Genomic DNA, 13,767 nt, shown 5'->3' with positions numbered 1-13,767 from the left:
GGATTTTCAATTTTTTTAAGGATAATTTTTTTATGCACTATTAATGTATACACGAGCGATATTGGATGTATGCCATGTAATTTAATTTGATTTTTGCACATATGACATACATTCACAACTGTTAACTGCTAATGTAAAAAAATTTTACATGATAGTGTATAAAAAATTAATCTTTTTTTTAATGGCACATGATATTTCTTTTGAATATGTCATGGAGCAAAGACGGTAGGTTTCATTTGGTATAAGTCAACCAAAAAAGAAAGCAAACAAAATGTTAGAATACTAGGAGCAATGTGAATTTTGACCTTTAATTTTAAGGGGTGTCTTGCACTTGACCTAGTATATGTAAGAAGCTACAAAGGAAAAACCCTATGCATTTAAATGCTTTGGTTAAATCCACTAAAATCTGCTTGAAACTACACTCCCTTCGTGTCATCCAAGCCAAATATATACCCAAAACTTCTTGAATTATCAATGATATATTAAAAATGAAAGGAAGAGTGATACTATTTCTTTATTAGCACCAATGAGATGATCAAGCATCTAGTAATTTTACCAAGCATTAAACCCTTTGGCCTCATAGTGAAGGAGTGGATCTCATAGTTTATAATTCATAATATCCAATTCGCTTTAAGGAGAAAAAGGAAGATTGTCTTTGTCACACACATGACAGATCTCATAATTCATATTCATAATATGCAAAAGGTAGCCCAAATCTATCTCTACGTTCTCCTTTACTGAATTCGGAAACAATATCTATCAAAGTACATTGTAAGTATTACATGCTTGCCAACCTCTTAACGAATGCGGTAATGGTATGCATATTCAATATTATCTTAATTACAATTAAAATAAGTAAAAACACAAAAGAAAAAAACCAAAAAAAAATTGTTTTTACCAATGTCCCACGGAGTCAATATGTTCTTGCTGTGGTAATTGAGTCTGAATTGAACTTTGAGAAAACGGCAAAGCAAACGTTTGATCACTTGGAACAAATGGTGGCTGAGAGAGAAGATTTGTTGAAGAATATACACTATGGTAAGGTGACATAATTGGATTTTGGTCATGGTTTTGTAGGCGTTGGTGTTGTTGCTGCTGCTGCTGCTGTTTTGGAACATTAAGCTTTTCTCCTTCTAACTCTCTATATTTGTTAAGGTATTGTTTTAAGGGGGTTACATAATCTTCAAACCCGAGAGTTGTGATGGCCCAAATGATATCATCTCCATTGATGGTCTTCCTCTTTTCACGTTGGCATTTATCTGAGGCTTCTCCAGTGACAAAGCTAATGAATTCTGATACACATTCTTGAACCGTTTCCTTTGCATCCTTTGAAATTTTCCCATTTCCTGGAATCACCTTTTTCATAATTCTTCCAACGTTTGCGATCGGGAGAAACCGATCCTGTTCCTTGTTATTGTTGTTGTTGTTGCCACAGCTGCTGCTGCTGCCATTATTGTTGTTGCTATTATTATTGCTATGGTGGTTGTAAGTCGCGATCACGGTCGCGATGGACAAGCTGCTGCTGCTGTTGTTGTTATCATTGTTGGTGTTGCTGCTGCTACTCAATGAACATTGATTTTCTAAGCTTCCCTTGATGGGCACATTTGGCCCTATTCCACACCTCTCATCTGCCATCCCTCTCTCTATCTATTCGTGGGGAAACAATGAAAAGAGTTTTTGGTTGATTTGGGATTTATATGGAATTGAGATAAATGGCAAGAGAAGCATAAAAGTAGGCAATGTGCAAGGAAGACAAAAGGCTTAGATGATTATTATCCTTGGGACTCGCTCTTAAGGCGGACAAGGTAATGTTTTTACATGTCTGTAACCTAACCAAACTAACTATAACTGTAACTAGCAAACTCTTAAAAGCTTACTCCATGTTGAAATGTGATACAACTTGTATGGTTCTTTTCTATTGGTTCTTTTCTATTGGGTTTTTTCTATCTGTGCACTTAAGCACCAGATAATCTGTGCACTTAAGCACCAGATAAGTATATAAAATATATGGGGTGGATCTGCTTAAAATTTTAAATATTATCATCTACCCTTTGAGTTCAAAAAACTATAGAAAAGAAAGTTTAAACTTTTAAATATAACTAACATCTGGACTCACCTCTTATCTTACACCGTTCCTATTGTTATATAATCTCGTAAAAAGAGAAAAGACATTAAGTTTAAGGAAAATAGAAAATGATGATCAAACTTTATGTTCAAGACGAGCAAAGAATCAATCAATATGGTCCCTTAACTTTCAAATAACTATAATTAGAGTTTGTAAAATGCATTAAAATTATAGTAAATGAGTTCCTAAATCCCCATAAAATCTCTAAAAGCACTTCATATTGGCACAACAATGTCCTTTAGCCTAAAAGACATTTATTTGCTAAATTACTTATAGTTGGATAACAATATAGAGGTAATATATTAACATTGAAATTATTTGAGGAAAGGAGAATTCAAATTTTAATATATAATGTTATTCTAGCTATTGATATACAAACTCTTGCATGACCTACGAACGTAGGCTTGAATTGGTATAACTAGTGATAATAAATACAGATATCAGTACTCTTAGGGATTTTTTTTAAAGTTCCTTTTTTTTTCTTTTTTCTTTCGTTGTAAAATATATTGTTCCAATAATAGAATCTTAAAACTTTTTATTTTAATGTTCGCGTACGTGAATATTTTGTTGAATGATTCAAGTATTTTCAAAAAGCACCTATTTCATTTGAAATTTAGCTAATAGCCTATTAAAATGAAAAAAATTCATTAGATGTTCAAATTTATTTACTATTGTATTTATTGCTTATGTTTTAAAAAGATATTTAATTAAGCGTTTAATTATAGAACTCATTATCAATTAATTATTCATGACGAAAAATAATAATTATATATATTATACCAAATTAAAGACCAACTCTGTAAAAGAGAATAAACAACTAACAAATTAATTGCACAAATAAATGGAATAGAAAATTAAAAAAAGAAAAAGAAGAAGAAGAAGAATTTTTATTAGCTTTCTTACGTTTTTTGTTATTAGTATTTCTAGTACACAACTAAAGCAATTTCAATTCATCCTGGGACATTCAATATTACTATCTGAAATTTAAGAAACTATAATGATTCAAACTCCAAATATTAGAGTCCAAAAATGCAAAGTCAAAACTATTGATTAAAGCCAACTTTTATTTTGACCGCTGAACACTTAAATTTTCATCAAGTGTTCAATTTTGCATAAAATAAAAAGTCGTAGGCGTTATATTTGTTTTGCTCAGAATATTAGAGATCAATTTGATATATAGACCAAACGATGGGAACCAAAATTGCATTTTTTACCATGCAAATGAGACGAAAGAAAGTGTCATATATGTTTTTCGTCCCGATTCTAATAATACTACCTACAATTTTGCATTCTGCAAATTGCTCAAACCATGTCTATCATAATCACAGCTGTCGAATCTCGGACCCTGATTTTTTTATTTTTATTTTTTTTCAAACGATAACACTCGGACCCTGATTACTTTTTGCCTCGTTAGATTTGGCCATTTGCCCTGTGCATATTTACATTTCTCACTAAACAAAGCGTGCACACCTCGGATTATCATTGGAACAAGTTTAGTTTTTTTTTTTTTTTTGGTCTAATGTCAATAATGTTGTAACGCCCCACGCCCCTTGGTTGATCCAATACCTTTTTGAGCTAAAATCACGGGTTTAAAATGGTTAAATTAAAATTGTTAGTAATCCGATGGGTCGGACGTTATACACCCTTCGTATCCTTCTTTTCCAGTCGACGTAGGACATTACACTCTTTTCATCTTAGAACTTTGCGTCTTCACAAAACCCATTACAATCCAACTATCCATTTAGTCGTACGCGTATTCTAGAGGTGACTCGTACAAGTTTTAGAAGTAGCTTCCACCCGACGTGGCACTTAGTCTCGTAGATCTTAAAAGTGATCCCTATTGAGTTAGCCTCACTTTGTTTCTTATATAGTCGAAACCATAACACCACTTGGTCCCAATCTCACCTTCTGCAGAGACCATGCAAGATTTGCTCTAATATCATTTGTAATGCCTTGTGTCCGTCGAATTGGCCCAATATCTTTTTGAATTGAAATCACGGATTCAAAATGGTTAACTCAAAAATATTAGTAATCCGACCAGCCGGACGTTATATACCTCTGTCTACTTTCCTGTCTCCAAATAATCTCCTGTCTACTTTCCTTCTTTCCCAGTTGATGTGAGACATTACAAATCTACCCTGACCAAACAAGTGCAGTGTTGTGTTTTCTAGATTTTTTGGCCAAAGGAAGCACTATACTTTCCCTTAATACACTAGACGGAATTTGGGGAAGAAGCGTCTCGTTTGCATGTTGAAACGTTAGAGAATGCTATTTTTAGCTCCCGAGGATGAGAGAATTCACATAAAAACTAGGCAAGTTTATGAAGTATAGTTCCTTAAGAGCAAGTCGAGCATTGAGCTTAGTTCTGCTCACCTGCATGCTGTCCAAGCAGCTATGACCTTTCCCATAGTTTTTCGAGGATAAACTCACACTGATAATTTCATAGGCAAAAGATGCCCCATCAAATATAGAACAAAGAGTATATATAAAAGATATTTAAAAAAAAAAAAATTCGTTGATAGTAGTCAAGAATAGCCTGCAAGTATGGCAAGGTAAACACTAGACCAAAAAGTAATTTCATGGCAACAGTTTCCATAAATTGAATTCACCACCAAATTGAGTCAATGTCTCAATGGCCCTTTACACTTGAAAATAAATTGTGTTCGATTTCCTCCAAAACTATAACATACATTTTGGAATCTTGAATACTCATCTACCCAAGAAAATGAAAACAAAAAGAACTAATCGACTAGTCAAAATACATGGAAGAATAATACAATTAAACCCGATTTAAGTTCAGAAGTTACTAATACAAAATGTTTTATCTAGTCTCTGTGTAATGCGAGCTCAAAGACTGCAAGCAGCACAATATGCTACATCTCTAAGCCAATGCATAACTAACTATCTCCGACTCTTTTGGGCGCCACATGGTTTTCTGGGCACAAAGCAATCCCTCCTTGTCCTTGGAGTAGGTCATACGAATCTCCCAGTGCAGAGATTTAAAAATGCTCTCAAGTTCATTAATCATCTCAACCTTGTCGCGAACAATGATCTTGCCTTCTGGTCGTAGAGTGCGATCAACTTCCGCAACAAATGCATTAAAGTTGCACCTAAAAGATGAGAAAAAGAAGCAGGATTATGAAATGCACAGGGAAAGAATCGATAATACGGTAGGATTAAAGCCTCCCAAAAACAGGTGGATAGGTGAGATATGCTCAATACGCACTTGTTTTTAACTTTGGAGAAGAGATGATCTGCATGGAGAAGATCATAAGATCTCGGATAGGAACTGAATGATTCACACCAGTCATGATACATTCCAAAGAGACCTCGTTCATAAATAATTGGAAGAGTATCAGGAGCATCGATGGATACTATGTTCATGACCCATACATTCATGTCCTTCAGAGCAGCAGCAAACCTGCAAGGACAAACATAACATTACAATGATAAGCCCATCCAAGGAATGAGAGAGGATTGAAAGATGTGAGACCTGAAAGAATCAGTATTTTATTGCAGCAGGTTAATATTTAACTTATCAAACTGTCAAAAGGATTTTTTTGCCAAAAAAACAGTGGAAACTTTCCAAATAATTCAGCTTTTCGACATCATAGACACTTAAGACCAACAGAACTTATGTAGGAACATAAATACTATAATTCACAAACATTCTCAAAAAGTCTGAAACACTTTCAAAATCTTTTGCTTGCTGCTCAATTAATGCTTTCTTCATTGAAATAGTGCGTAAGTAAATCAATTCTGATTCTCAAGCATATGGTCAACTTCATAAAACTTTTGCTACAATTTTATACAACATATTTACTGGAGAGAACAATTATGTCAAATTGTGCAAATAAAATATTTTGGAGAAACAAAAGTACATGCAGCTTACAACTATATGATATTTGAAAATATTCAATGCCCAAAACAGTAAAATAGAACTGTGAACTACCGGTGTTTGGGAGCATAAACTATGGACAATATGTCTTAAAGAGCTACTGCTCGTGATATATTTGTTGAAAAGACCTACTGGTCCTTGCGAAGATTTATAGAATTCGATATCCCTTTGTCAGTTGCCCTAGAGACTTATATTGGATTTTTTTTTTTTGGTGCAAACCTTAATACTTACAGATCTGACAAGTGTTAATCAAAGGAAATTTTCCATCACCTCAAATGATCAGCACACCAAATACTGTTGGAGATAAGAAGCTATTTAGCTTACCCTCCGTAAACTGCCCGCATGTCCATGACATTTCGCACAGTGGACCAGTTTATTCCCAAGCCCTTTGCATATGAATTGGTGACCACGCGCTTCCAGTGTTTAAAATCAACAGCAAAATCCTCTGGCGCAGGTTTTCCATAAACACCAACTTGGGAACTCGACAACCAATATGGTGGTTTATCCACCCTGGCAGGCCACAATTCCGGCCATTGAGACCCACGCTCTGATTCGGCAACTGGTACCTTGTGCATGCATGCTTGCAAAGGCACATTCCTACAAGATATTGGAAATTCTCAGATAAGCAATGAAGAACTTAATGTGATTCTGTATTGGCAAAATGTACAACAAATTTCTTCACATATCCCACATATTATCCTCAACAAAGCTCAAACTCAAATTTCTACGCAAAAAAATGAGAAATGGAGGAAATTTACCAGGCGGCATTTGGATCATCAGATTCTTCGCAAAGAGGAGGCTCATTTTGTGACCTTTGCTCATAGCACTCGTTAGTGGTAGGTTTGCGATATATAGCTATACCTACTCCATTTACCCGATCCTTGGTGATTGAAACTGACTCCCAGCACATGGACTTTGTCAGTTTCTTCATAGCTGCATATATACCCGCAAAATTTGTAGAACATTAGGGTCAAAGACCAACCTAATTTGAAGGAGCATTAGACTTGAGATAAATAAAATTTTTTACCCTCCCAAATCTGAGCATCTTCAGGAATTTTTTGGTAGACTGGAGTGGCAGACCACACAAAATAACCTCCAGGACGTAGTAAGCGGTTCAGCTCCAACAGCAGTTTACCACCTGCATATAGTACCAATGACTGACTTTTACAAAGAGAAGAAAATATGAAAAAAATTCACCTAAAAGCGTGCAGATTTCAAAACTCTTCTAAATAAACGACATCATAAATTACCTTCAATATGCCAAGGCACCCTACATCGTGCACAATGAACTACATCAAAAACTCTCCCCGGAAAGGGAAGTCTCTTTGTACCCATCACAGCAGATATAGCCGGGATTCCTCTTTCCAGTGCAAATTGAACCTGTGCTTCATGCTCATCTTTTGGGGCTAATGACATGGTTAGAACATCTCTATCAAACAGAAAGCCTCCAAAGCTAGCAACACCACATCCAACATCCAACACAACACGAGAACGTTTACCCCATGCAATATCAGGCACAGACTGCAAGAACCAAAATATAGGTCATAAAATCTGAATCAGCAAATACTCTAGTAAGGAATGGAAGTTGTCTTCACAGGTGCACCATAAATTCCTACTCTTTCATTAGCAGAACCAAAAAAAGAAAAAAAAAAGAATCAAGTATAAGCTATGAGCTGCTGATATACATATTTTCCCTAGCACCAATTTGCCTGAGCGTACTGACAGAAGTTCTTAAATGAACAGTCCCTTACATAGAGTATCATCTTGGCCATTCATGAGCACAATAGGAGTTTGTAGGGTACCAAAAAAAAAGCCAAGGTTGTACTGGTGACATAGACTGAGATCAATTTATTGGTTCATAGATCCAGAACCAAACAGGCATGGTAGTTTCAATTGTTAATAGAAGCTTCAACTGTACAGGCAAAGACTAAGTTTCTGGGGCTCTATTTTTCACCTTTGCATGGACATATTTTCACCTCAATTAACATTTAAAAAGGTGTAATATTTCTTTGAGTTTAAGCTCATTATCTTCCATGATTCCATGTTCCAATTCGACCCTCAATATCGACGAATACTTCAACTAATGAATCCTTAAAGATGCATCGCTCCATTTTCAGCTCATCTAACACTAAAACACTGCCATTTATGTCTTAATTTAGTGTAGACTTGATATTGGTGGAATAGTTCACTAAAAATTTCATAAGATGCTAGTATATTCCAAAATCCTCATTCACAATATAGAACCCACTTGCTGTTTTAGTTACCCATTGCACAAGATAGATAATAAATAAGTTGAGGTTCAATGAGCATTCTTGCACTTATGTTTACTTAGCTGGAAACTATAATAAAGGAAACTACTCAACAAATATAACGTACAGAGTATGAACAATTTACATGTAACTTCTGTACCAGCAGACTAACTCCTCCTGTGCATGGGAATTTCATCCAAATCATACATGCACCATTAGATTAGCAGTGAGGAAGAAGAATTGCATTCCACATAAATCAGTACAAGTCTAAGAAATAGTTATTTTGCATTTAGTCCGCCAAAACTTTCTCCAGAACATAAGCAGAATAAGAAAACAAAGCAAACACAAGCCTAAAAACAATTGACGAAGCGGGAAATAGTGACAAGAATCCAGAATGACAAGTTGCGCCAAGCGAAAACATGTGTAAGCAACAAGAAGAACTTCAACTCTTTTAGGAAGGGAAAGAAAAATTCTTAGGCATGGTAAATGTCTAAAAGTGAAACAGAATGAATTATCCCATTTTTACCTGCTGTATGAAATCTATATAATGGAGAGCACCATGCTTGAACTGGGTCCCACCACCAGGAAAAGTGAGGTACTCACCGGAAACCTTTACCCAATTTTGGTGTCCCTTAATTTGTGCGAGCTTGGTATGAGGGACATTATGGTACCAAATCTGCAAGGAAATATTATCAAAGTTCCATCAAGAATTAAAAGAAAGATCAACGAAAACAAATTTGTCCCAGTCATAGTTTAAAACTATATCTCACCTTCTCCCTGCTAGCAGGCCATTCAATTGAGCGTTGGTATCCCTCAGGGAGGGGAACAAGGCATGTAGGAGGATCATCAGGACAATGCCTCTCCCTGTGTTCATAGTGCTTAGTAGTACGAAGATTTTTTATTGCTTCCAAATTGTCAAGACACGGAATGTAATCAGGCCCAGCTGTGACATTGCAGAGTTTCCAGCTTGTTCCACTCTGATTCTCAGGTTCAGAAGATTGTTGTGATTCCTTTTCATTCTTAGACTCTGCTGCCTGGGTAGAAAATGAGCCATTTTGAGTTGTAGTTTCATTCAACAGCTCTGACTGAGCACCAGAAGGAAACACTTCAGTCGTCTGATTGTTCTCCTTTTTCTGACCAGAATCTTGATCTGACACTGTATCTTTCTTATCTTTCTGACTATCTTCCTTATCAACATCTTTTGTTTCATCAGAATTTTCAACTGATTTGTTGTCATCCCCGGACTCTCCTCCATTGGCATTACTTCCATTGGTCTCCCCAGCTTCAGAATCTTTTTCATCAGTCTTTGTTTCCCCATTTTCATTTCCACTTTTAGATCCATCTTCTGACCTTTTCTCTTCTTCCCTGTTCTCCTCCCCAGACTTCTCTTGATTTTCCTGCGGGAGCTTCTCTTGAGAATTTGAGCTCACATTATTATCCCCTTTTGTGGCATCTTCAGGTAAATCACCGGGATTATCCTCAAATTGATTTGGTTTATTCTCATTGCCATTTGATGAACTCTCGCTATTAACATTTTTATTCTCATTACTAGCATTGTCACTATTGTTTTCGCTCACTCGGGCGCTTTCATTCACATCATTATTGCCCTCCTGTGAAGCCACATCCGAGTTTTGCACAGGAACCACTGAAGAAGATGTCATCATCCATACTCCTACCAAACAAAGTGCTACAAACACCACTATCGTCACTGTGGAACAATAATTTGTAGACGATTTTCTACCGTCAACTCTCGAGTACTTCCCTAATGCCATGATCCACTCACTACACTAATACTCACACCAGTAAGGCCAAAACTTTCACCTGAAAGAAAAAAAAATTAGGTAAAAAGATCACCAGGTCAATCATATTTTCACCAAAAACTACAAAACTTCTAACAAATCATCATTTAACAAAACGTTTAAAACATAAGCCTAATTATCTCAAACAGTATTAAGATACTAAAAAAAGAACTGATGTGGGATCTTACAACACCAGATGATTCAATCTCATAGCTAACCATCAAATCAATATCACAAAATCTTCAACCATAATACCTTCTAGGATCAACCGAAAATTACTACTCAAAAGAATAACAAGATACAAATCAAACATACAAGTCCCAAAACAACAATCAGATCTACATTAAATCATCACATAATTAACACTAAAAAAAAAAACCAATCTTTATAACTACAGAGGTACAACAAGTGAAGCCAATTGTATCCACAAACGAACAAACAAAACCAAGAACGAGGATTGGATCTACCCAATAAAGATCATCAAAGAAAGACCACAGATCTAACAAAAACATCAACAAAAACCTAAATGGGATTTCTCAAAATCTTGCAATAGCAACCTTCATATACCTCTCTTTCCTGTCAAGGGTCGTTATTGATTTCGGTATAGATCTGATATCTGTGAAGAAAAGCCTCGCCTCATTCCTGCATTTCCTCTTCCTGGGAGACGTTTTAGTGCACAGCAAGAGATACAGAGGGATGCTATGATGCGGGATACGATATGATATAGGGGGTTGAGCTGAAGAAGAACAACAATAATCAAATCAAAAAATGCAAGAGATTATTTTAATAATAAAACATTGTATAGTCATTTCCAAGAAACTGTTCATTAGTTTTATAGAAATAGAATACTAGTAAAACTGTTTCACTAGCATCTTTGCTTAATTAATACTCGAAACTTGATGGGGATTGAACAAATCTATTACCAGTTTTTATTGTTGGATTGAGTGTTTTGAGGGTAAATTGATTGATTTCAACAGAAAAAGAAGAAAGGGAAAGCCCGTGAAAATCTGAGACAATAGGAGCAACTAAAAGGTCTCATGGAAGAGAGCTAGTGTGAACTAATGGAGGGATGCCATTTTATTTTTTTTTTGCTTTTTTTTTTTTGGATTGTATTTGTCGGTTGGTGTTTCGGTTGGCGTAGAGTTTGTGTTCGTGCGCGTCTCGAATTACTCCAGCTCACGCACAAAAAAGAAAAAAGCAACTTTCAAATTTACGCTTTAGCCCTCTTAACTTTGAGATGTGTTTAACCCTTTTAGATAAAACTGAAAAGTTTTACTTTTCCGTTAAAATTAATAGTCAATTCGCGTGTGTTTGCAATCATTACTTTTACAGTGCGCTTAAGGATAAATATGCATATTGACGATTTAGTTAGTTTTAATAACCTTATTGACAATTACTTTTGATTACAAAGGTAATTGTTAAATTAAAATAAAGACGGCTAAAGAATAAATTTTGAAGCCAAAGGAGAGCTATTAGATTTAGGATCAAATCAAGGTGTAAAAGGCAATTTACCCTTGTGTACATTTAGGTATATACTTTACTTTCTTAACTTTGGGGGTATGCTTTTGGTAGGATAGAATTGTTACATTTTTATGTTAAAATTAAAAATTAATCTTTTATACACTGTCAGTGCATACACTAACGGAGTTGGATAAATGTCACATCATCTCAATTTGAATTTAAATATGAAATTTTGTATATGTGGCATGCAACTGGACCCGTTAGTGTATACACTATCAGTATATAAAAAATTTACCCTAAAATTAATTGCCAATACTAACTATTCTAGGTACATTACATTTGTCTTGCTTTCAACGGTAAAAATTATATTGGCAGTTAATTTAAATATTCATATTCACAGTTAGTTTTAATTAAAAAGTTAACTGTGCTACTTTCACCCACGATACGAAGGGTTAAAGGTTAGAATCTGAAGGCATTTATTAGATTTAGGACCAAACCACGGGGTAGAAGAATGTATTAGAAATTAAAAGCTACAACTCTTGGGTTGAACGAGCTTAATTTTCGAATTCATTGAACCCTTGAACCCAATTATTAGTGAATAGCGATTGTGTTTGCGAGTATTTTGAGTTAATTTGGGATTTCCAAACCCTTGCAGCTAACCAAGTCACTTTCTTGACTCAAACCAAGTATATAAAGAAGTTTCTAAACCTTTGCAATTTTTATTTGGATTGCCAATTTTTGGGGAAAAAAATTTTTGAGTTTTATATATTGTCTTAACACATTTTTCAATTATTTTTTTACTTTGCATACAGCACATTCTTAAAAAAAGTATTACAACATTATTTTTTTTAAAAAAATCCCAAAAATATGTAATCTGACCGAAAGTATTCGTATACCTCAAATTATTATGCTAATACTTAATTTGAAATATCTCATGTTAAGATAACTTAGTTTGACCCTTCGTAAATTTCTTATGTTAGGATAACTTTGGCCTCTATATATCATCATAGCTGGGATTCTAGAGTTTTTGTAATATATATATATATATATATATATATATATATATATATTATCGCGATTTAATATATGTGAGATAAAAATGTGATTGAAAAATATGTCTACTAAAAATATATAATCCTTTTGGAGGAAAATTGTAGTCTAACAAGGCATTAAATCAGAAATATATTTGATTTAAAAATAGATAGATGAGATTAATCGTGGACACAAGTTTATTTTTATTTTTACACATTATTGTCTAGTGTTTACATTTAGATAATACCTACTCTTTTTTGTTGTGGTTGAATCCAAAAATGGTGTAAGAAATGATAACCATCTTGCAATTGATCACTTATCTAGTGTGGGCATGTCAACGTGGATAGTAGAATGTTTCCGAAGAAATATTTTCTTGGTAAAGAAAGGTTTGTACTTTGTAGTGCAGTCCGATGGTGTTGGAAATTATCTAATTTCACTAAGACCCCAAAGGAAGAAATGTCAAAATTTGGGTAGACCCGATTTTTAAATATCCAATGACCCAAAATTGTGTCACACCGTTTGATAAGATGGTATAGCACAATCTGAGTCATTGACTTAAGATAGTGTGGCACGATCTAGATTATTGACTTTTTAAAGATCAGAGTCTACCCAAGTATGAGTTGGGAAGAAATTGGGTACTTGCATTTTACCAAGTTTAGATTTTAGAATATAGAAAGTAGAGGCCAAATCCTCGCCTTTCTATTTGTTACATTTATAACTTGTATAAGTTGCAATAATAATAATTCATCAATTTACCAAATATATTGTAAAATAGCGCGATGTAGATTTAACCATATACAATGCAAAAGTCTAGTCAAAAGAAATTTAAACTCAAAAATTGCAGTTTAATAATCTTTAGGGGTATTTAGCATATAGGGTTCAGTTTAAAATATGTTTTGATTTTTCGTTGACAAGTTCATAGCTTATTTAATTGATTATCTTATCACTCAAATCATCTCAAAATATGTGAATTAATTAAGATACCTTAATGCTAAAGTATCTAATCCTTTGAATTAATCGACCTTTTCAAGTTAATCAAGTGCTGTATTAACTGCAGTTCTCTATGATAGTATTAGTGATAAACTGGGCATCAACCATCCCTCATGTTTGACCACCAAGTCAAATATGTTTAAAATGTACGATTTGAACAACATTATGTACATTTGGACTCAATTCTGTAAGTTAATTTGCGACGAATTATAA

At 34.5% G+C, this 13,767-nt stretch overlaps 2 protein-coding genes across 2 annotated transcripts; both read right to left on the bottom strand.

Annotated features, from left to right (window-relative positions):
- Nucleotides 1–894: 894 nt before the first annotated feature.
- Nucleotides 895–1,380, bottom strand: LOC113778676 (nuclear transcription factor Y subunit B-7). The gene has a single exon (XM_027324154.1). It carries the CDS (start codon nucleotides 1,363–1,365, stop codon nucleotides 895–897), a length of 471 nt encoding a protein of 156 aa, XP_027179955.1. The 5' UTR covers nucleotides 1,366–1,380.
- Nucleotides 1,381–4,691: 3,311 nt separating this feature from the next.
- On the bottom strand, nucleotides 4,692–11,142 carry LOC113778602 (probable methyltransferase PMT26). Its single transcript, XM_027324058.1, has 10 exons — nucleotides 10,995–11,142; nucleotides 10,639–10,807; nucleotides 9,043–10,093; nucleotides 8,799–8,948; nucleotides 7,274–7,544; nucleotides 7,051–7,161; nucleotides 6,782–6,956; nucleotides 6,348–6,620; nucleotides 5,352–5,546; nucleotides 4,692–5,235 (listed from the first exon to the last, which is right to left on the bottom strand). The coding sequence occupies exons 3-10, from the start codon at nucleotides 10,042–10,044 to the stop codon at nucleotides 5,007–5,009; spliced, it is 2,406 nt and encodes an 801-aa protein (XP_027179859.1). The 5' UTR covers nucleotides 10,045–10,093; nucleotides 10,639–10,807; nucleotides 10,995–11,142; the 3' UTR covers nucleotides 4,692–5,006.
- Between the last annotated feature and the right edge of the window lie 2,625 nt (nucleotides 11,143–13,767).

This window comes from Coffea eugenioides, chromosome 7 (genome assembly GCF_003713205.1).
Source record: "Coffea eugenioides isolate CCC68of chromosome 7, Ceug_1.0, whole genome shotgun sequence".
Taxonomy (NCBI): domain Eukaryota; kingdom Viridiplantae; phylum Streptophyta; class Magnoliopsida; order Gentianales; family Rubiaceae; genus Coffea; species Coffea eugenioides.
This window is presented reverse-complemented; position numbering and strand designations above follow the sequence as displayed.

What these genes read in the sequence shown, in the direction of transcription:
- LOC113778602 (XM_027324058.1), bottom strand. Translation starts at nt 10,044, where the DNA reads ATGGCATTAGGGAAGTACTCGAGAGTTGACGGTAGAAAATCGTCTACA. An exon ending in ATGCGGGCAGTTTACGGAGG is followed by an intron (nt 5,547 to 6,347) that starts GTAAGCTAAATA and finishes TTGTCCTTGCAG; the next exon opens with GTTTGCTGCTGCTCTGAAGG. An exon ending in TTCTCCAAAGTTAAAAACAA is followed by an intron (nt 5,236 to 5,351) that starts GTGCGTATTGAG and finishes CTCATCTTTTAG; the next exon opens with GTGCAACTTTAATGCATTTG.
- LOC113778676 (XM_027324154.1), bottom strand. Translation starts at nt 1,365, where the DNA reads ATGAAAAAGGTGATTCCAGGAAATGGGAAAATTTCAAAGGATGCAAAG.